Source organism: Spea bombifrons, chromosome 3 (assembly GCF_027358695.1).
Source record: "Spea bombifrons isolate aSpeBom1 chromosome 3, aSpeBom1.2.pri, whole genome shotgun sequence".
NCBI classification, from domain to species: Eukaryota; Metazoa; Chordata; class Amphibia; order Anura; family Pelobatidae; genus Spea; species Spea bombifrons.
Genome location: NC_071089.1, coordinates 15,327,623 through 15,350,830, shown reverse-complemented (window position 1 = coordinate 15,350,830; position 23,208 = coordinate 15,327,623). Strand labels below are relative to the sequence as shown.

At 38.1% G+C, this 23,208-nt stretch overlaps 1 protein-coding gene across 2 annotated transcripts in view; it reads right to left on the bottom strand.

Annotated features, from left to right (window-relative positions):
* Positions 1–3,987: 3,987 nt before the first annotated feature.
* Positions 3,988–23,208, bottom strand: part of ACYP2 (acylphosphatase 2) — a 34,411-nt gene continuing 15,190 nt past the window's right edge. Inside the window, exon 4 of one of the 2 annotated variants that reach the window (XM_053460216.1) lies at positions 3,988–4,380. In XM_053460216.1, the coding sequence (XP_053316191.1) occupies positions 4,266–4,380 (115 nt within the window). In that variant the 3' untranslated portion in view covers positions 3,988–4,265. The remainder of the gene's footprint in view (positions 4,381–23,208) is intronic. The other variant, XM_053460215.1, reaches the window with a different exon arrangement.

Here is a 23,208-nt window from a genome sequence, read left to right as displayed (position 1 = left end):
TAGAAACTTCCAAAGCGTCTTAAGTCGTTCCTGCGTTCTTTATATGCGGTTAAAAATTCATACAAAAGAATAAAATGGCAGATCTGCTAAGAAAGTAATGTTTTGTGTCAGTGGACCAGCACCTTTAATACGATTTCAGAGGACACTTCTGGGGATACATAATGTCCAGGAACAAAAGTCTCAGTCAGGGCATTGTTACTTAAAATAGGAACATCTAGCCAACCTCTGCTATAGTATGTTTTCATGAATTGTGAATATTTATTGTCATATATTTGTGTTTCTACCTCATGTACCCCATGGGGTATCCATGCCTGTCTGTGGAGCAATGCCGTAGACTCTTATGGGTCAGCATGTAAAGGTGGATTGCACCCCATTAAGCGCTAATACAGCGTTGTTATCCTCAGTCTGACCCTTTTGTCAAGGATCAACTGCATTAGCTTCAACTCCAAAGAATTACCTAGATGGACCTTAAGCTCAGCCCTCCTTGAACAAGTTGCCCGGGGTGGCCCTTTTTAATGTATAGTAAATTCAGGATGATGAAGCCACAACTGTCCTATGAACTCTTCTGCCATTTCTCTTTAGTGAATTAACTTCATGTACATTTTACGGATTGCTGAAAGCAGATGTAAAGAGCACTGTTCTGGAGTATGGTGGATGTATACTGTATACTAAGTAACTTTTTCTCTTTTGTGAATTGTTATACAACACACTGCAGGGTAGCACCTTACGCCTACAGGTCAGCTGCATCTCAAACATACGTGTCCTGGCAAAAACATGTGTGCTCACCCCAGTTGTGAAGGTTCTCCTGCATCGCATCTATAATGTTGTGACACCATAGCACCGTTTGTCCATTAAGGACATTAGGAGTAGAAGGCTGAGGAGTTGATTCACTAAACAGTGAGTTATCAATGTATTGCTTTGAGAGGAAACATTTCCACTTACCTCATAACAGCAAACTTAAAATGGCCAAATATTGCTGGAAAAATGGTTATGATGGATTTATAGCATGCTTTAGATTTTTACTGTAGATAAAGATATGTGTATCCAACATTCTTAAGTAAATGATGGCATTCATTAGTCTGTTTCTGATAAACTGTAAATCCCTACTTGCCCTGACTAGCTACCGCGCTTAACAGTGTCCTCACACCACAACACATATTGATATGCCTCTAATTTCTCCTTCCTGATAATTCCTAATTTCACATATTTTTATATTCTTTTCAAACCGTGTGTCCTCCAGAAAACAGGAGATTAAGTAGATGCTTGCCATATAGCATAACTGGTTCTCTGGCTTGAGATTGAAATGTGTTGTTTAAAATGGTTTAACACAAAATGGGTATTGCTGTATATTGGCTCCAGGGAACCTGGTTGAAGCATGTTTTTAATATCTAAAGCAAGCTATAGAGATGCTTTGGGACCTCAGAGTTGCCTTCCCATTGACATCTGCAAAAGGAACCTCTTAGGTATTGAAATGTTGGATAAATATATTGGAATCTCTTAACAAGCGTTTTCTTAGAGGTTCCAAAAAGCTTCCTTGTTCTCATATTGAATAATTTATAGATGGGGTGATGACTTGGATCCATCCTACAAATCCATAGACAAGGACTAGGCATCTGGTGTTCAAAGCTCTAGAAATGTGTTGCGCTGCACTGTGGTGAGGTCTGCTGACACTTTAAAAACAAAGTGATGACTACTGTGTAATGTGCGGTCATAACAATGAGACAGAGATCTGATGAATGCCTCTAAAGGCAGCATTTGTCAGGGTTAATCCACTCCCTGAATTACCAAATTGCTGATTACCAAAATTCATTATACGTGCAGCATCATTCATTTTGCAAGGATCAGAGGAGAAGGAATTGATTTTTGTTGTAGGTTAGGAATAGTGTTTGATTTCTTGGATGCCAACCATCAGAACAATCTAAACTCTGGCACAGTTCTGTGTGTTTGTACATTAAAGTTCTTGTGATGGTTACGCAGTATTGCTCCCCACTGTTCATTACATGGTGCGAATCCTTAAGTTTATTACCTAATGATGTATCACATTAGTATTAAATGCTACATAAACTTATTTCCTCTATTAACATATCAAATTATATTATTGACTGACCATTTTCTCATCTATAATGGTGGTGTTTTACAAAGCAGCTTGTTTGCCTTACCGGCTGGTGTGCTGCATGTACTGTGGCATTTGGGGTATTCTCCCAATGGTTTCTCTTCTTCAACATTGGAATGACCTGGCATTGGTCAGACATAGTGACACTCTGGTCTGCAAAGGCAAGCTAATTGGTCATCAACTCAAAGGTAGCCAAGCCAAATGGTTCTGCAGCGTGTTTTATACAAATACATTCTAAACATTAAAGGAACCATGATGATGTAAAAAAACCAAAACTCTGACATAACACCTCTTTTGTGTGCCTTTTACCTAACTGCACACACACACCGAGTCCTGAGAAAAATATGTGAACACCCTGCTTGAAGTCTAAACAAAATTACCACCATGAAGGTTTACTAATATTGCAGAGTTTTCATTCACAAGACTGCTTTTTATTGTTTGAAGCAGACATGTCACAACAATCAACTATATGACAGATATAAGATATGCATAGAACTATATAAAAATGGTAAAGGGTTTTTAATGTTCCCTTTTAGGATACTTCTCACTAAGCTCATCATGCAATGGGTATTTTTAACATAACATATCGGGAACAGGTTTCTGCATCAGTCCCAATATAAATGTACCAAAAATAAGGTTTACATAGGAAGGCAATTCCATTTAGGAATTATTATTATTATATGAAAAGCAGCTGATGTTAATGCCAATGTATTTGTACAAATACCCTACTTTAGATATTTGCTATTTTATGGATCTTCTATGCTAGGTTCACTACAGAAACTAAAGACACTGGACATTGGGTTATTTATCAATAGAACAGAATTTTTACCCATGAGACCCCTTGGTTCTGTTTACCATCTGATGGCATCCTTCATCCCAGTGGTGCCTGATGGTTCTTTTTCCTTTTCAATGAAAACATTTTTCAGTAAACTTTAGGTTCATATAAAGACCCACAAGTCTCAATTAGATACTCTATACTAGGTAAAAATCACATTGGAAAAATGTTTACACTGTCACAAATATTGCAAAATGATGTATCATAATTGAATGTGTAAGCTGCTGTTATTTACAAAGTAACAAAACCACACAACAGCTGCTTTCTAATGTGCTATTTTATTGCAATACATATAAGGTGCAGGGTTTATTAAACTTTTAGAGGAATTATTCTATACATATTTACAATTTATTTGTAAATGTACTACAAATTCAGCTGTTAATGAATAGCTTCCAAAGTCCAACATAATAATAATATTAATAATAATGATAATTACAACAATGTAATTAGAGTAGATCATTACTTTTTTGCCATTTGCCCAGCAGCACTCATTGTGTTTTAGAAGTTAGAGAAAGATAAAATAGATAACCCCTTTAACATACTATTAAAATGTGGTTGAGTGATTCTTACCAGCCCTTCCTTATATTTCATGTATATAGGATGTTTTGCTATATTTTTTACAGCACAATTATTTTATTCTTTAGAATGCTATAAACAAAGTAAAGTGGGCCAGACTAAGAGGTTTTCCATTTTCCTAGTACAAATCATCTGTTAATTTCAAGCAGTTCCCTTACGTCAAAAGGACTTCCAAGAAGTCAAGTGTGTGAATGTGTCACGATATATTTATTTATACGTTCAAATTCATTAGTATTCCTCAGTAGGGAAGCCCAAACAGCTAACGTCTAGGCCATGATTGTGGAGAGGATGGGAATTGTTCTAGGGCAATCATTAGTTTCCCAGAACCTTTCCTTGCCAACTTATTCCCGTGTTGAATCTGGACTGTCTATATGTTCAGAATGGGAGAAAACACAATATTAGGTGTACAATTAAAGGGACATCTAGAAAAAAATGTATTTTTAATACAAAGCAGTGTTTCAAAATAACTAAAACCAACTAAAAACAAAACTAATAACTAAAACTGTCAGTTGCATAAATCAGCATCACTCCAAGTTTATTTGATGATATTGTTTTATTATTTGACCTCTGTGGTCCTAAAAAGGTGTGACTTCTTCAGATGGATGCAAGCAGCGGCGTCCAGATAAGGATTCAGTCTAGAAAACTGCAGGCATTTCCGATTATTATATGTGAATGTAAAAGCATGCTATTTCTATAGTGTTTTATTAATATTTATCATGCATGCAAATATTAGTAATATTGTTAGTATCTAGTGCTGAATCCATTATATTGAAGTTTTGTTATCTCCTTTTCATCAGTAAAGTTTACTCGATCGATCCGTGAACTGGGACTGCCCACTTTACTCAGCCATGATTTCCTGTAATAGAACATAAACATTCGCTTAAGCCGACAAAACAGCTAACTGTAATCTGAGATAAATCTTTCAAAAGTTTCACAATACTGAAAAATTAAGGTCAATCCTAACACCGTTTTGTGACTTGGCTAGTAATGGCAATATAGAGACTTAAATGCTCTTGGAAGACACTAACATTTTAGAGAAACAGGTAATGAAACACATTAGAAAATCACACAAGGGACACATCAGATTCCCAACTGAAATCAATCCAACTTAATCAAACCTAAAGTTTCATTGGTGTCTGGGTGTTTCCAGCCAATAGGCAGCTAACATTGAAATCACTGCCAATGACCAGAAAAGTTACAGATGACAGTAAAGTGGTAACAGACCCTGCATGCTATACGTTGAAGCAGTAAAACTAGATGCACCTAAACATTTATAACATGTATAACATTTATAATTATATTCTATTTTTAAATGTTCTTTCATATAATATGGATTTATGGTCAATCTTTACTGTCCCTTCAATGCACAAATCTCCGCTTTACTATTAGGTTAGTGGTGGGAATGCCAGATTCTAGTCTGGTTAAAAGGAACCCACCCAAAAGCTGAGCACTACGAATACTTGGGTCTTCATCATGATGGTCCCAGAAAGGCTTTAGCATCTTGGATCTGGCTCCTTTTACTGATAAGCCAGGCCAAAACAGGTGTGCACATAGGTTTGCAATCTGCAGTAGGCTAATATTCTCATTTAATTTGCAATGTTTCTATACGTCTCAATTGACCAATGAGGTCCTTTTGGAGGACCACTGCTGCAATGCAAACATCCAAATAAAGATAATGATGTGTCTCTTGAATCATTACAACAACTAACACTTTCAAAATACACAGCTAAAGTATGACAACAATATTATCTAACACTTTCTGAATTAACATAGGCAGAGAAGGGAATGAATGAGTTAATAATGTCTTCACATTTCCCTTCAATGATAAGAATCTCAGATTTGTATAAATTAATGAAAACACATGCATTAAATTAGGATTCCTACCACAGCCATTTTTATAGTATGTCAGAGAATTTCCACAAAGCACAGTGGCAGTGTTCTCATATATATCACCTTAATGAACCATAGGTGATAATGAGGTGATAAATAATTTGCTATTACACATGAATTAAGTTTTAAATGTGTGCACCATTTGGGCAGCTACATCTAGCTTTATATTTACAAACTGAATTATATATCAGTCTTGATTTACCAAGGACATCCCCAAAGCCAGTTCAATAGCTTTTCTATCTACCATCTAGGTGGTGCCCATATGCATATAATATAAATAAAACATATATTAAATGACATTGACGTCACCTTGTACAATACATAATAATAAATTATCGATTATATTACATTTCAACATCTAATCATTTATATGATTTAATATGTAAATCTTCTTCTGCTCCAGATATTGTTCCTATGTTTCTATGTGGGGTCTTCTAATATTTATCTAAGATTGCCTTTAAATATCCCTGGGAAATGAGTAGAACAAGCCCATTATTGCATGGTGACCTGTAAAGAATGAAAGTTTAGACCTGGAATGTTTAAAAACTTGGCTCTCATTTAGTACTAATCCAATGGTTCCTTTTAATCCTTTCAACCTAACTGGGTTTTGTTATTCAGTGCTTCCTACAGCTATCAGATTGCAATGTAGAAGAAAGGAAAGTCTTGCTTAACTGCATCCCTAATCAAGCAATACAGGAATATTCTTCAAGGGTGCTTGAATATTCACTCGGTGCTACACAGGGGAGAATCCACAGCCTGATTTAGTAAGGCGCACTCACACTAACAAACATTCCCAAGACACACACACCAGCAAACATACACAGACACAAATACACCCAGACACTCACACAAAAAATATACCCAAAAATCCACACTGACAAACACAACCAGGCACTCACACTAACATACCCAGACACACAATAAGATACACACCCTAATGCAACTCATTTATAATGTGTCTGCTCACACCATATTATTTGAACCCGGCCACCTCCTGGAATTTAGTCTGCCCTGTTGTTCCTCCTGGATCCCATGGTGCTACATCGAAACCCTTTGCGGTAATACCAATTGCTTTAAAATAACATAATTTATATTATTTATATAGGAATGGCATAGGCATAAAAAAGGGCATGAGGATAAATGGATGAAAAGTAAATAGAAAAATTGAATTTGATGGCAAATAAGAACCATTCGGCCTATCTAGTCTGTCCAAGACTTAATCAGTCCTCAGTCTTGTCTTAGAGTTGGAATAGCTTTATGCCTTATGCCTTTAACATACATGTCTAAATTCCCTTACTGTATTAACCTCTACCACGTCTGCCTGGATGTACAACGTATCTTCTATCCTCTCAGTAAAGTAAAACTTCCTTACATTTGTCAGGGTTCCAGCCTGGACTATGTGATAATCATAACACTGTCATGTCTACCTGCAGCCACTAGTGGCCACCCTTCCCTCTCAGCAGCACCCCTTTCTAATTACCGTATTTGCTCGATTATAAGACGACCCCGATTATAAGACGACCCCCCAAAATCAAAATATTAATTTAGGAAAAAAACAAAAAGCCTGAATATAAGACTACCCTATAGGAAAAAAGTTTTACCAGTAAATATTAATTAATGTAAATTATTTTCATGTTTAATAAAAGCTATGATTGAGAAAAATATATTTTTTAAATTTCCTTTTATTTGCCAACCTGCCCCCCCCAGTTATGCCACTCTGCCCCCAGAAATGCTTTATACCCCCCTATTTGCCACTCTGCCCCATGATATGCCTTATACCCCTGTATGCCACTCTGGCATATAGGGGGTTAAAAGGAATATCATGGGGCTGAGTGGCATATAGGGGGGTATAAAGCATTTCTGGAGGTATATAGGCATATCATGGGGCTGAGTGGCATATAGGGGGTTAAAATGCATTTCTGGAGGTCCAGAAATGCATTTTAACCCCCTATATGCCACTCAGCCCCATGATATGCCTTTTAACCCAGCATGTACTGGCTGCCTTGGCTTGATAGGAGTGTGATTGCTGTTAGCAGTTTGATATATATATATATATATCAAACTGCTAACAGCAATCACACTCCTATCAAGCCAAGGCAGCCAGTACATGCTGGAACCTGGGGATGATAGCAGTGGGATTACAGCCTCCATATGCCATGCTACAACCCCCACCCCCCTTACACATCCATGCTATCACACACACACTCACACTCATTCACAAACATTTAAATACTCATTCATTCCCTTAATCACACACTTCACACATACTCAAAAACCCTCCCCCACCCCCTCACCTGAACTGCAGATCTCCCACTCGCAGACTTCTGCAGGGGACCGGCTGTAGCAACTTCTCTGGCCCCGCCCTCAGAGGAGGGAGGGGGGAGATAGAGTTCTGTGAGGACGCTGCAAGCTTCCTGCCCTGCTTCTAACAGAAGAGACGCTGCTCGCGACCGGTAAGCAGCATGGCGCCAGCATTTTTTTGGGGTCTGATTAGAAGACGACCCCGATTATAAGACGAGGGGTATTTTTCAGAGCATTTGCTCTGGAAAAAACCTCGTCTTATAATCGAGCAAATACGGTACTAGGGACAGCCTAGCCACGTTACCTGAATTTAGCCCTGCCCTTATATACCTGCTCTGCCCTTCAGTCTGGGCCTTTGCATTGTTTGCCTTGGGTTCCTGTTAGTCTGCTTGCAGCTAAAGCCCTGTGTACGTTTTGATCTCCTGTGTATGATCTTGGCTACGTTCACAATCCAGATTTGTGTCCCAGACTTCCAAGCCGTGTGCCCTGCCAGTGGGCTTCCAAGCCGTGTACCCTGCAAGTGGGCTTCCAAGCCGTGTGCCCTGCCATTCTGAGTTCCCCTCTCCTTGCTACAGTTCCCCTCTCCTTGCTACAGTTCCCCTGTCCTCGCTACAGTTCCCCTTTATTCTTTGATTCCAGTCCTGCTTTTCTGTCTGTTGTGTGCCTGTCTGTACCTACCTACCCATCATGATTCATCAATGAGGATAAATGGCCTCTAGTATCCCCTGCAACTGGGCTCCTACCCGACCTGCTGGCATGGGTCCTGACAACATTATATGCAAGCCTCTGACCCTCTGGTTTTAGATTAGATTGATAGTTTAGTCAGGCATATGTCAATAATTGTAAATATGAATAGAATAACTTTGTATGTGTGTATTATTTTTTTTTATTTATTTAGCACTTACGGATAATATATATATAAGAGTATAATAAAGAGGATGTCTGATGTATGTACCTGGTCTATGACTGCACACAGTATGATAGGGGTATAATAGGTATACATTACTTAAGGAGTTCCTTGCTCCGTAGAGCATAGTACCTTTTGAATCTTACAAAACAAGAGTGATGAGAGAATGGACTTTTTTATAGAAGAGATTTCCAATACCTGGAATACTATGACAGAGGTTGCCAGGAATGTTTTAACCTGATTTTGTCCCTTGGAGTTATACAGACAGAGGTATTTTAACTTCTTAATATATACCCAGAGTCCAAAAATCTGCATCCTGTCTACTGAGAATGAACTGACCTCTCAGGACACCTACTGCAGCTTTACCTACCCACCCCATGTTAGACTTATGGAGAGGACTAAACCAGGAGTTTTACTAAACAATTTACATTTGTTCAGCCACTGAGTATTTGAGAGCGATGATAGCTACAGTTCAACAACATATCCGCTAGGATGCAGAAAAGCCAATCTATAGATATTAATATAACATTAAATACACATAAACTATGTTAACACCTCTCTCCTGTTGTCACAACACACTTGTCCCGTTTCCTATCCAACCAATCCTTCCCACTGATTCTATCAGCACATTCCAAACCTATTATAATAACGTTTCCTCTTGTCGACTCGTGAATCGTGGATTGTGGGTTTGTTATACTTTTCTCTGTGCAGACTTCCGCTAGGGTTGTCGCTCAATAAATCCATTAGCATCGATGTGAAATGTAATATGCACATACAATGGCTTTGGAGGCATTGAACTGCCTGTTGGAAAAGTTGGTGTTAAATACATAGCTATTTACAATAACAGGTATGCAATTCCTACATACATTAGTTTTGTGATTCAGTTAGTTTAACTGGTTGAAGGTGATGAGAATAGTAATCACCAGCAGCTGGAGTCCTGGGGCTTCTAAACTATTGCCAATGATATCTAACATTGTAACATCTGTGGTTTCAGTATTTAGACAGGTACACATGGCTATATGCACGATGCATTGGGGCTTCAACTCAGGCCTGGACTGACCATCTAACACACAGGGCAAATGCCCAGTGGGCTGTTGACTAATATCGCTACATTGTGCAGGTGCTACAGTGTGTGTGGCCACTGGCTGGATATGGCAACCACATGGTACATGAGCATTAAAATATAGCCTGGGGCCTCTTGTATAAAGCTGTCTGCTGCGCTTACGTCAATGGCGGCTGCCAGAGCCGCCTCATCATCCCCAGTCCGGCCTCGCTCCAACCTATTATTGTAATTATTGATGAGGACTTCCCCTGTGATCCCACAGAGCTCTTCTCCTCGTTATAGGATGTACAAGGGGTAGACCTGGGTGGGGGAGGTGCCTTGGAAGTCTGGTAATCCCCTTCATGGAGCTGGGCAAACCCTGAGTTTTCAAAGGAATGGCCATGACACTGCATGAACACTGTACAGAATGCCTGCCCTAGAGCTTTATGGGATCTATTCCCTAAAGGATAGTACACAGAAGAGTTTGCAAGAGATTTGGGTTTTCAAGTCCCAAAAGTTCTGAAGGTCCAACCCAAGTGAACCTTTTGCTGCAGAAAGGGCTTTGTACTAAATAATATACAGTTAGATCAATGAGATTACTTCAATCTGCTCAGCCATTAACGTATGCATTATACAGGGCCAGCTCAAAGTGGGAGAGTTGAAACTACTACTCTCCTGCCAACTCCCCTCCGTGGGCGCAATGTTTATTGTAACACTTAATGTTATAAGGGGGGTATCAATTGAAGTAGGGCATAAGAAATGTAACAGTGGTGAAACACTAAATTCTAAAAAGGCAATAAATAGAGGAAATCATGGATGGACTGGGGACAAAAACACAAAGCTAACAAAGAGGGTAACCCCCCCCCCATAAAAATAGGGTGAATTTGAGGAAAGGCGTATTACTGTTTGGCTACAATGATCTACTAAATAAACATAAAACAAGGAAAATATGAGATTGCTGTTTCTTTAAATAAATCACCAGCAGAACTCCTTTTATCTCCTTATATTTTCTCCACATGTAGTAAAGGGAAGACTATGGAGCTGGCAGGTATCTACATCCATATGGACATTCACTTTACATTGTCAATATACGCCAGTATTAAGGTGTGAATAGGCAGGCGCTTGGAACCCCTTCCACAAGCAGTCATCAGACTGGAAAACGTTCCTTCACTTCTCTTCTTCACAGCTGCTGACAAATTCACTTTTAAATACTAACATAATACTGACATCACTGCGGTACTAATTATATTTGCAGTTTCAAATATTTAGAAATGGCCATTAAAATGTCCAGGATTATCAAGATAAATCCATATAATAATAATAATTTCTCTTCTGAGCTTAAGCCTTTAAGCCAGATGGAGTACCTTAAAAAAAGAATGTTCACTTCTGTATGCAGTAGTAATTAAACATTCATAAGCTGTTATATTTGTTTCAAGATCCTCGGACAAGCAGTGCCAAGAATAACCAAGATACTGCAGATATCTTGTTCTGCTTTTTGTATCGACCCAAAGAGGTTACCTAGAAATTACTAATGTTCTGTTTTATATATATATATATATATATATATATATACACACACACGGTCTTTGCAGTGGTGTATCTGACCAAGTATAGAATTATAATACAGTTAACTGCTTGTCTGTAAAGTGCATTTTAAATCATTGATCTCACTGCAGCCATAAAGGGCTGCTCTCCTCTTCTGAAAGTGGAAAGATTAATCCATACCAAGTGCGTACCCCACCCAAACCAGAGTGGCACGGATGCCAATCTCAGGGGTCACGGAAAGAAATGTGTTTTTGTCAAAGCTGATATTCAACACTTAAGTACGTAATGCGATATTTTCATAATTACTGTTGAAAGCTTCTTACAGCACGTAACAATACCTTTTTTATTGTTCAGTTTTAGGAACGAGGTTGTCATATGGGAATACGGATCAATAGACTTTTTATAAAAAGTGATATTGATTGGTATCAAGCTCTGAAGCACACACAGTGTAGGGATATGGGTGAAAAGTCTTTTTACCATAGCAACCCATTGAATATTCCTGCTGATTTGCCCAGTATGCCATTATTTTATGTAAAAAAATAAATATTTTCTTTTTATAGGTGACATATAAAGTTATTATACCATAAAAGATGAATGATTAAAATGTGCTTATGTGGTTTGGCCAAAATACAATACTAAAGCCTTATGTTTAAGGTGCCACCAATGCTATAAAGTAACCACAGGAAAAGGTTTTTATTGCACAACTTATTACAGTATATCAAAGTACAACACGCTTACTCCAGTGATGGGATTTAAGGAAGAATCCAGCATCACATGCAGGCCCCTGAGCAATGAATGTATAAAAAAACTACTCTGTAAATTGATATAAATGGGAGCACGTTCTGCACATGGACACAGGTTGGGTGGGTTTCATTAGATCCCCCACTAGCTGGGACGCACATGCCTAGCCAGCACTAGACATTGGGAGTGAGCTGACTGGGGATAAGTATATTAGGTGTCCCAGAATCTTCATAATCTTGTTCTACCAAGTCAGTGTTTATTGTAAACCCACATTTTCACCATTGTTGACTGATCAGACATGCCGACGACCCAGGCTCTGGCCCCTACACACACTATTGGTCTCTTTGAAGGGTAATCGGCCGTGATACAAGGCACAGTATAGAGCAAGGAAAGGTGTCTCTTCTGCAGTCTGGCATCAGTCTATAAATTATTCACACACCATGTGCATTATGCTTCTGCTTTTAGCTGTAGCGTTTAGAACAGAGCCAGGAAACTAGATGGGATCCCCCATTACCGAGTACTTGTGGTATTTAGAGATCGCTTGTCACTGAAATATACTTGTTTGTCATCTTTTTCACATAGCTGGGTAATGGTAAAAATATTGTATGTACAGTCCAGCCGTCATATGCACTTTACTACATATGAAAGGTACTTTTCATATGGTGCATTTTACAAGAGCATGGGGGATTCTGCAGACTCTACTTTCCAGACCCCCAGCCAAGGGGTCTGGAATGCATTCAGCCAAGTACATGTTCCTGCATGAAATGTTCTCACCTGCAATCAGCTCCAGCGCTGAACGCTGCGTGCAGGGGGTCTGTTTGGACCCTGGTGCACCTGTTAAAAGGCTTACCATTGATTTCAATGTGAGGACTTTCCTGCCACTGATTAGCTGCTTAAGCTGTCAATCAGTGACAGCAACATGCACCCACTTATTTCATTAGAACCACTTTACTGCTACTGGTTGACAGCTTAATCAGTGGCAACAACGTTCCGATTTGTTGGAAGAAAGCATTATTATAACTTCTGTGTCAAAAATGTATTTTCATTTTGGAAGAATGAAGGGTTAGGGTTACTCAGAGAGTACTAGTAGCAACAAACAGGGGCCAATATGTCATAGAAAATAATGGGAAATGGCTAGTAATAATGCAGAAAATATACAATAAAAAAGTAGGAAAAGTGCAATTTAAGGGGTGTTGTGGAAGTGAATGTGGGGTTCGGCGTTTGAAAAGTTCAAGGCGAGGTCTTTTATCCCCTATAAAAATATTACAGCTCTCAGGATAAATCAGAGAGCAGCGGGTTCTGTACGTGAATTTAGACATTCTTTTGCTTTTGTGATTTGAATTCAGCATTTTTTGATTCATCTCTTGCCAGCCATTGTTTCACACACTTCAGTTAAAATCTCCTACTAATGAGAGCTTGATTAAAGGTGAAAGTTTCATGTAAAAAGATATATAAAGTATTTTCCTTTGACTATTAAAATCTTGGATCATTTAAATTTAAAGTAACCGTTTACTAAAGATGAATGCATATTAAAGTACTGGATGTCTGAAATTAATTTGAGTACATTAAGCGCATGCACAGTGTTTGCTGAGCCAGAGCTGGAGCTGACTGGCAGTAAGTATATCGTGTATGGAGATGTTTTCAACCAAAACACATCTCCTACATGGAAAATAAGGGGGGGGCAGACCAGGGTGAAATTAAAATGGATCATACAATTGCATGTGATGTCCCTTTACATTTATTTACGATTACAGAATCTATATCTGGGAATTTTATCTGATGATTTTACTAAGTTTATACCATAAAAAGCAGATAAAAAGGGAAAACAGCAAACATCTTTCCCCATAGGCAGCAAACATCTTTCCCCCATCTTTCCCCTTTGCCGCACAGGAACATGTACATATATTCTACTGTAATCAGCTACTGGAAAACAACTATAATACTCTGAGCAGTACGTTGTTTTTAGTTATAGTTTATCAGTTGTTTCTTTGTCTTCTTCTTCTTCTTCATTATTATTATATACCCTCTCCATGCTCCAAACACTTGATGGCATTAATTGAGGTCCATTTACACTATAAAGGAGCTGGCACAGTCTCCATAGCTGGCTATTCCCAGGCACTGCAGTCCATTATAGACTTGATGCCAAGGTATGATGTCATATCTAGAAAGTCAGCAGCTTGGACGGTGGCTGTGGAGACAGTGCCATGCTCCCCTCTTAGTAGGTTTAAATATGCATTTAACCTCCATCCCATACTATAAGTGGACACCATGCTCCCCATAGAGTTTAATATTAACCCCCACACAGGGTGAGAAATAGTCTCCTCGATCCCAGTTGGCTCTGCTGCTGATTGGGATTATTCTTTTCTGTTTTCTTTCCTGTCCCAGGTATCCCAGCATGCAGTTCCCATTCCCAAATGTGCTTGACATGTGTGAAACCCCCAAATTCGGTGTCCCCAATAGATCCGTGTTTGTGATAGGCCACCTAGAGGTAAGCGTGGTGTCTTTTAAATCCTCAGGTAATGTGCATTTAAAGAAATGTAAAGTTTTGGGCAGTTTTAGCCCCAAAAGTACGAGGTGCATTTCATTTAGTCTATACACACAGACTGGTTATATCAACAGTAGTTAAATGCTGAGACGTGATATATGCAGGAAACAATGCTACTTATCTAATGTACAAACTGCAACAAAATGCAGGGTATGTGGAGGCAGCTGCACAACATATAATCCATCCACAGCACACAACTCCCCGGGAAGGAATGCTGATCACTAATGTTAAAAAACAGATTCTTTTATTTCTTCTCATTAAAAAAGACACAAGGACCCATAAAAATAGAACTGTAAGAAAAAAACATGTAAATTCAATCCTGACCACTTACCTTGATAATGATGTTTGTATACGCTGAGACCGGTCGGGATTGAATTTACATGTTTTCCTTGCAATTACATTACATTTATTTATAAAGCCGGCAGATTCTGCAGCGCTGTTACAGTCAGAAGAACAATATAGAAACACATACAATAACACATACAATAACACATACAATAACACATACAATAACAAACTGGTGCCCTGCTCTTGCGAGCTTACAATCTAGTCGGTGGTTGAGGGAAGTGAGACAATAAGATAGGACTGCTTGGATGGGTTGCGATGATGTGTTGAAGCTGTTGATTGTTCAGATGGCTTGATTAAGATGATGGTTGGGAGTACTGAGAAGGAATATTGTACGCTTCTCTGTACAGGTGGGTTTTCAGAGAGGTTTTGAAAGTTGCGTACGAGGCAGAAAGTCTGAGGGAAGGGGGAAGGGAATTCCACAGGAAGGGAGCAGCACGGGTGAAATCCTGAATATGGGAGTGGGAAGAGGTAACTACAGTAGAAGATAGCCGTAGGTCGTGGGACATTGTGGCTTTTTTAATGAGCAGAAATAAAAGAATAATTTCCCAACCACAGATATCAGGCTTACGGGTCTGCAATTACCTGGCTGAGATTTTGGTATATGGTACCATTTATGCTTTATGGCAGTATTCTGGCACCATAACAGACAACAGAGAATGATTGAGGATCAAAAGCAATGGTGTGGCTGTTTCTAAGTTAAGTGCCCCAGGTACACCATCTGGTTCTGGGGCATTATCTATTTTATCTTTATTTAACAGAGTTATCACTTTGTCCTGTGTCAGACAATCACATGTTCATTGAAAGCATTGTAGCATTAATTTGCAAATCTGGTGTACACTGAGGCAAAATGTGATTTAAAAATTCTGCCTTTTGATCTTAACCAACTTTCCAATTTCAATGGTAAATAGGTTTCTGTCCTTAATCTTTTGCCATTGATGTATTTAAAAAATGGGGTTGTCTTTCTCATTTTCTACTTTAGCCACCATATTGCTTTTTTTGCCGCCAAACCCTTTAATTCATATGCTTTGAATGAAATAATTTCTTATCTCCTGACTGTTACAATAAGACATATTGGCTTGGATATGCTTTTTTGTATTTGTTACCCAAGGGGCCATGCTTATACGTGTACTGTATTAATGTTAGTGTTTGTTTCATTCTGAGAATACTTTATCTCAGCCATTTAGGTCCAGGGGTGCGATTAGAGGGACACTCCAGCCATCATAATACACATAATGCATGTGATATACTTACTTCCATATGTCAAGAACTTGTATATGAAGTGCAGTGTTTCTTGCGTGGTTGCTGTTAAATCTGTAATGTAATATTACAGAACCTAAGGGGGGTTTAGGCATTGTGTTTGATAAATAAAACCCAGGAGAACCACACAAGTCCACACACAGATCTCATCTATGCATCACTGAAATGAAATGGCTCCAGCTGGAATATAGAAGACTACATTACTCAAGGCTATGGTTTGATAATATAAATAAATATAATTGTATAACCTCTCCTATAAATTCTGTTTAATGTGTATTTATCAAGGAATAATTTCTGCAAGAATATCCTGAATTAATTCCAGACACCTCTGTGCTGACGGGGTTTGGCAGGAAGGAGCTCTCCTTTTGAAAAAACCACAGCACTTAAGGGATTGAATACATTTCCAAATCTTTCAATCAGAAAGGAAAAAATGTCGAGAGGTTTGAAAGACTCACGTGAAGAAAAAACCCCACAATGTGATAAGTTTAAGAAACCACTGGAAATTTCCAAAGTCACTTTAGTCGTGCTATGGCAAGTGTGTCACTGACAATGTACCTTTATTTTATATGGTATGTAACAGGTTTTTCTCTAAATAAAACCATCCAATTCGTTTTCAAATCTGAAAATTCTTAAAAACTATTTAACAAAAATGAATATATAATAATCCTTTAGTGACAGTTAAGAATCATGATTGTTAGTCAATTTTAATAATATATTTTTTATTGAAGAGGCCATCACAGATACTATACTAATTATATATATATAATATATATATGTATATATATTATTATTATTATTTATTGTTTTATATAGCGCCATCAAATTCGTAGCGCTGTATACTGTATTCTAATAAACATCCTGAGGAGCATTAGACATTTTCTTTAATTTCTTAAAGAATGTTAATATCACATCTGGTTTTTAATATCTTCAGATAAAACCAGGCAACATCAGGTATACACCTATTGTTAGAAGTGATAACGTTTAGCTTTATATGTATTTCTCTGGTTTATTCAATGAAATTGTGCAAACACAGCAGTAAAGAGGATTGGTATTCTGATTCCAAAAGCTTTGACATTAATTAGAAGCAGACCAGGGCTAAAATATTCAAGAAAAAAAGGTTGAACTGTGTAGGATATCAGAATATTCATTTGGAACCTACATTCCTTTAAAACATATCCCTGCCAAGATATGTGTACACACACAGCACTCCCTCTTCAAGTTGGATGATAAAGAATTAAAAAATGCAGGTTGCGATTCATTTGTATAAATACCTTTGGGAGTCTCTACATTCTTTAGATTTTTATTCTATTCCAGAACTCCCATGCAACTAAGTGAATACTGCTTATAACATATTTCACAATTACTACAGCATGCCTTACAATAACATAATACAACTACTAATAATTTAAAATAATAATAATAATAATCATGAAGCCATTGATTGCACAAATCTAATGCAAGCAAAATTAATTCATTCCCCTCTACTGCAAATTCCATACTTTTCATATTCTACGTTTCTCTTTATTAGGATACCGAAATCATGTGATGTCATGTACATTTGGACTGTCCTGACAAACCTTGGCTGGTGGGAGAAACATACTTCCTATATATTAAAAAAAAACTACTGATATGATCATGAGGACCACATGAAAACATATTGGGGAGCACTGGTGGCCTGGGGACCGACCTCTGGTGGCCTAAAGAACTCTGTTTCAGTCCCTACAGTTTAAGAACTATTGGTGAACATTCTGAAAGTTGTGATTCAGTTTAAAATATAGAACCCCCCATTGACTTTACTTGGTAGTAGCAGCTAGATATGTAAATAATGCAAAATATATTGTTAACACATCCTCATTTAATTAGCTTGTAGTTCTGCCTTCCTTGTCATATCAACTGGTACTTGTTAAAACAAGTGATTGGCAAAGTTGCATTTTTCATTATGTCCACAGCCGGAGGGGCAATCAAAGAGAAATGCAACAGGTATAGGCAGGAAACCTGCACTCGCAAGGTATCCCAAGTTGTCTCAGACCAACTGTAGATGTTACACAGAGTAAGTTGTTACAACAGGTCCATGAAGTGGATCTCCGTGTGGAATTGGTCAATATGTGCATCTAAAAGTACCAGGACCAGAGGAGTTTTTCTGCAAAAGGATGCCTTTAATTCTCTATTACAGGACCCCTTTGGTTGTCAGGATCTTGAATGTTTGCAGGGAGCCTCTGCAATACGCTTCTAACAGTATGAAAAATATTCAGTTAGGGTAATGTAATTATTTGGCAATTAATAAATCAAAACATTCTGTTAAGGCCCATAGAAAGCCTTTGTCTCAAACCCTATAAATCACAGTAGAACATGCACACCCTCTATTCAAACTAGAACAAGACAATGTTGAATATTTTTGAAATGAGTTGGTTTTATTTCAAAGTTATCAGGAAGAGGAAATGCCTGCAACTGGGATTATTTAACAAAAGATTAAACAAACCCCACCTACAAAAAGGTCAAAAACTGAACAAGGAAACAAAGTACTTAAACTCCATTACAACATAACAGTTTATTTAAATCATTCAATCAGTAGAGGGTGCGGCAAAAACATTGCGTTTACAACAAAAAGGACCATTCTATAAGGTCCATGGGCAACTATACATACATAGTACATATATACATATATATCAATAAAGTTTCAGACAATATTCAACCCGTTTTCTATGTTTTAAGTAACACTTATCACCGCATCTGCCATATATTACTTCAGAAACACTCCCAATCGAATTTGGAGCATACTATGTTGTTAATTCAAGAATAAACAAAGCAAATGATTTCCAGGCTTGCTGTGTATATTTGTGAAATCTACAGGGTATGGGAACTCTTACAGCTATAGCTTTGTAAGTATACAGTCAAGTTAACCCTCTATATACCAGGGAGAGGAAAAACCCACATTTTAAAAGACATACAACTTTTCACATGAAGGTCAAATGATGATCTCTTGCCTTATAGTTCCGGAAGGAAGTAACTGCATGTTAAATGCAGACAATGTACGGAATATTTATCTTTTTGGGTTTAGATATGTAACATTTTGTAATTTTCACATATTGTGAGTAAGATTCGTCCCCAAGAAGATTTGCCATCTCAAAGAGACACTTGGAGGATATGCATTACTGTATTTCTGCTCTGCAATCCTACCCTATCTTTGGTGTGAAAAGTGTACAATCTTATCTATTGCATTGAATAGTAAAGAAATATAGTATTTGGGAAAGTGAAACTGCAGCTTCATGAGTTAAGATAAAGTTAGAAAGTAAGGGTAGACTAGAGGGGCCAAAGGCTTGTTTATGCTATCAAATTGATGTTTCTATTAATTATACAGTTGTGTGAAAAAGACAGTACACCCTCTTTGAATTCTATGGTTTTACATATCAGGACATAATAACAATAATCTGTTTATTAGCATGTCTACAAATTAGGTAAATACAGATGAACAACAACACATGACATATTACACCGGGTCATGATTTATTCAACAAAAATAAAGCCAAAATGGAGAAGCCATGTGTGAAAAACTAAGTACACCTTTACTGCTTCCATTGGGATTAAGATGTCAAGTAGCAGACAAGTGCTGCTAATCAAATGTATTTGATTAATTAACCATAATCAAGTGTGACCACCTCTATAAAAGCCAAAACTTTAGCAGTTTGCAGGTCTAGAGCATTCAGGTGTTTCCTAACACATTGCCAAGGAGGAAAGATATCAGCAATGATCTTAGAGAAACTATTGTTGCTGCCCATGTGGACAGTAGAGACATAAACAGCATTGTGTTTTTTAAAATTAATTAAGAGAATGACATGATGTTAATGTGAAATGATGTGCTTACACTCTAAATTAAATATTGTGGCACCAAGATTCACTTGGGATTTTCCATAAACTGTCAACGATTTGCAGTACAGAAGCGACACTAATTTACAGACCATGCAAGCTTAATTATTTATTAGCTAAACATTTAAAAGATACAAAAAGATTTAAAAGAAATGTTTAAATTAACAGTGCTCAAGTGCACATACCACCACCAAAAAGAAAAATTGGGGTTTATACAAACCTGAAATGATTAACAAATTTATAGGGGAGACAAATAAAGCAAATAAGCTGCTAGTCTTTGAGCTGCAGTGATATTCCACTAAAAAGAATATAAAGAAAAAAAAGAAAGTGCTTACAAATATTCAACACCAAATAATATCCTAAATACATTTTTTATTGAATAAATATAAAGGATAGTAACTAAACATCATTAGACAAAAAAAAAAAAACAAAAAAAAAACTATAATATAAAACAAAAAATATATTTCTGGACAATTTACTTAGAGCTCTTATATACAATGCTCTTACAAGCTATATAAAAGAAGGCACTAACATACACAATCAATTCACATTCACAAGAAGGCTCCCACTATATAGAAAATATAAACATAACGCATACTGTGGGGATAAGCAGCTGTTATCTTAGGGCAAAGCGGATGTCACCAGAAGTTTCACCATTTTGGCAGAAATTTGTCGGAAGGTTATGTCTGCCGATATGTGTATGAAGAAAGAAGAAATAAGACAGAAAAGAGACGATAGAAGGGAGGAGAAAGGAGAACAAGAAGATGCAGAACACATAAAACATTTCACCACTCACACAGTCACACTTCCTCAACAGTGAAACACAGTTGGTGTTCTATGATCCTTTGCTATTTCTCTCATCACAGAGCTGTTTGGCTCCAGGGTGACCTATGAGTGGGCATTCCCTTATGGTCCATGTTCCTGGAAGTTAAACATTGCACTCAAAAGACAAGAGATTGCATGGGAACTGTGAATTGTGTACACAGAAAACATGCCACTTCTCCACTGTAGCTCAGTGACTGGAGTCTATCTTTGCAGCTTCCAGACAGCAGGCCAGTGATAAGAGAAATGATGCAGTCCCTGGGACCTAGAGCAATGTGGGTGGGAGGTGGAGGATGAGTTGGAGGGAACCAAAGATTGCATAAAAAAGCACTCTGAGGCGGAACACATGTCCATCCTCTTCCATGCCAAAGTGGAGAACCTTGAGAAGGGAGAGAAACAACAGACCGAGTTTTAGAAACAGCATAGGTATAGTAAGAAAAGGGAAAGAGGAGGTCCAAACTGCAGTCCTCAACTGCCACAAGAATTTCTACTACCTAAGGTAACAAACCCCTCAGCTGCAGATTCCTGGCCAAAGCGACCCACAACATTGACTCTGTAGGCCAAGCAAGCCATAATGTCCTCTTTATGTTGGAGGGGCTGTACTCTGCTGCCAAATCCCTCAGGAAAGGTAAGACCCCAGATAGTGATGACTTCCCTATAATATTCTATATAACTCTGTGGAGCATAATTAATCTGCTGGAGCTATATGAGGAGATGATGGCAGACAGCATGATGCCTCCACTGTTGTGTAAGGTTTAATCACAAAATTGTATATATGGAGATGTGGCTCTGCAAGTAACTTTATATCCTGCTTTTTCTAGCATCCATTTCTGGAGAAGCCTGAAATGAGACAAATGTGAGAAGTGGAATACACCCTTGTTTTCCCCGAAATATTTTGTGCCTTTAGTATTATCTATTGTTTTATATAGCGCCATCATATTCCACAGCACATCCATCCACATTGGGAACTTTGCAGATTGTAGGCAGAAAGGTTTTCAGACATGCTCCTATTTCATATTTCTCCTTTATATATTATGTAAACTATTTACTATAGTTTCAATTTTAAAGGTTGGTGTAAAAAAACAAGTCATCTCTACGTGCAGATTGACATCTAGTGATTAAAAGAAGAATTGCATACAAAGTAGCAGACAGTCTACTACAGTTATAAAACACACCTTTTTTATTCATTTGAAAGACTAACAACCAGTAACTCAGCAGCTGCTTCGGATCCCTACTTGGTCAGGAGGCCCTCTAGTAGCTATGCGTTGCAGGGCACATTCCAAAATGAGGAAAAAACCAGGATTATTACCTGTTGCCAGGTTAAACAGGATGCGACACTTCAGATGCACACAGGGTAGCCTGGCTGCAGCTCCTCCATGGCAGAAGCTGCAGCCAATGCAGCTTCTGCCAGTGCATTCAGATTCATACTAATTCACTGCATTTTGGCATATTCTTCATTTTGTACAGAGCCACGTAAACAAAGCCAGACTGTTCACAAAAATTTGCAGGCCCTTTCACTCACACTCTCATTCTGATTCACACTTTCTAAATGTTTCCCTACCTTCTCTGCCGACCTCTTCCGCATCTTCTTGTTCTTCATTTTCTCGTTATCATCTTCTCTCTTTTATCTTCTATCTTCGTTCACATCTCCTCGGACATTACCTCCAATTGGGGGAGGGGACGTTAGCAAAAGCGGAGATGCGGACGCAGATCGTAGATAAAAGATAAAAGAGAGAAGATGAAAGACAGAAGGTAGAAGAGAGCGGAAGTGGTCGTCAGAAGCAGGCAACAAATTTTGTTCCTGAATTAAAATGCCCCCCAGTTTTATTTCGAACCAAATGGGCAGGGAACTAAATTCTTTGCCCAAAGAAAAAATGGGCAAAAAATGAACTGACAAAATGTGTCCTAATTCTTTATTGGGCAAAGAAATTAGTTCCCTGCCCATGTCTACCCTTAACTCTATGCATAGTACCTTGGAATCTACTCTAGACGTAATTATTCTACATCTGTTGGACACTGTGGAGATGCCAGTAGACCAAAGGTGACAGGTCTATGGATGCTGGGATATGATCTTATATCTGACACTTAGTTAAGAGGACAGCGGCTGATGAGGGGCTGGTTGTGATGGATAGTAGGGGTTCTGCACTAGGTCATGCCTAGGGCAGTTCCCAACCAAAATACACCACTAGTAGTTGCTTATACTGAATATTTAATTCTCACAAGAATAAAATCTGAATGAAGCTACTACTGAAATGCATGTTTTGTCTTGAAATTGTCTCCTTAACCTTCTTAAAACAGGATGTCCCTTGGCTTTCCTATTCCCACCCATCATCTGTTGAAGTTGACTAAGTACACAATATAATTCAAGGGACCCCTGGTGCCTGAAACACAAAGACATTAACATGTCCAGATGTTATCATGC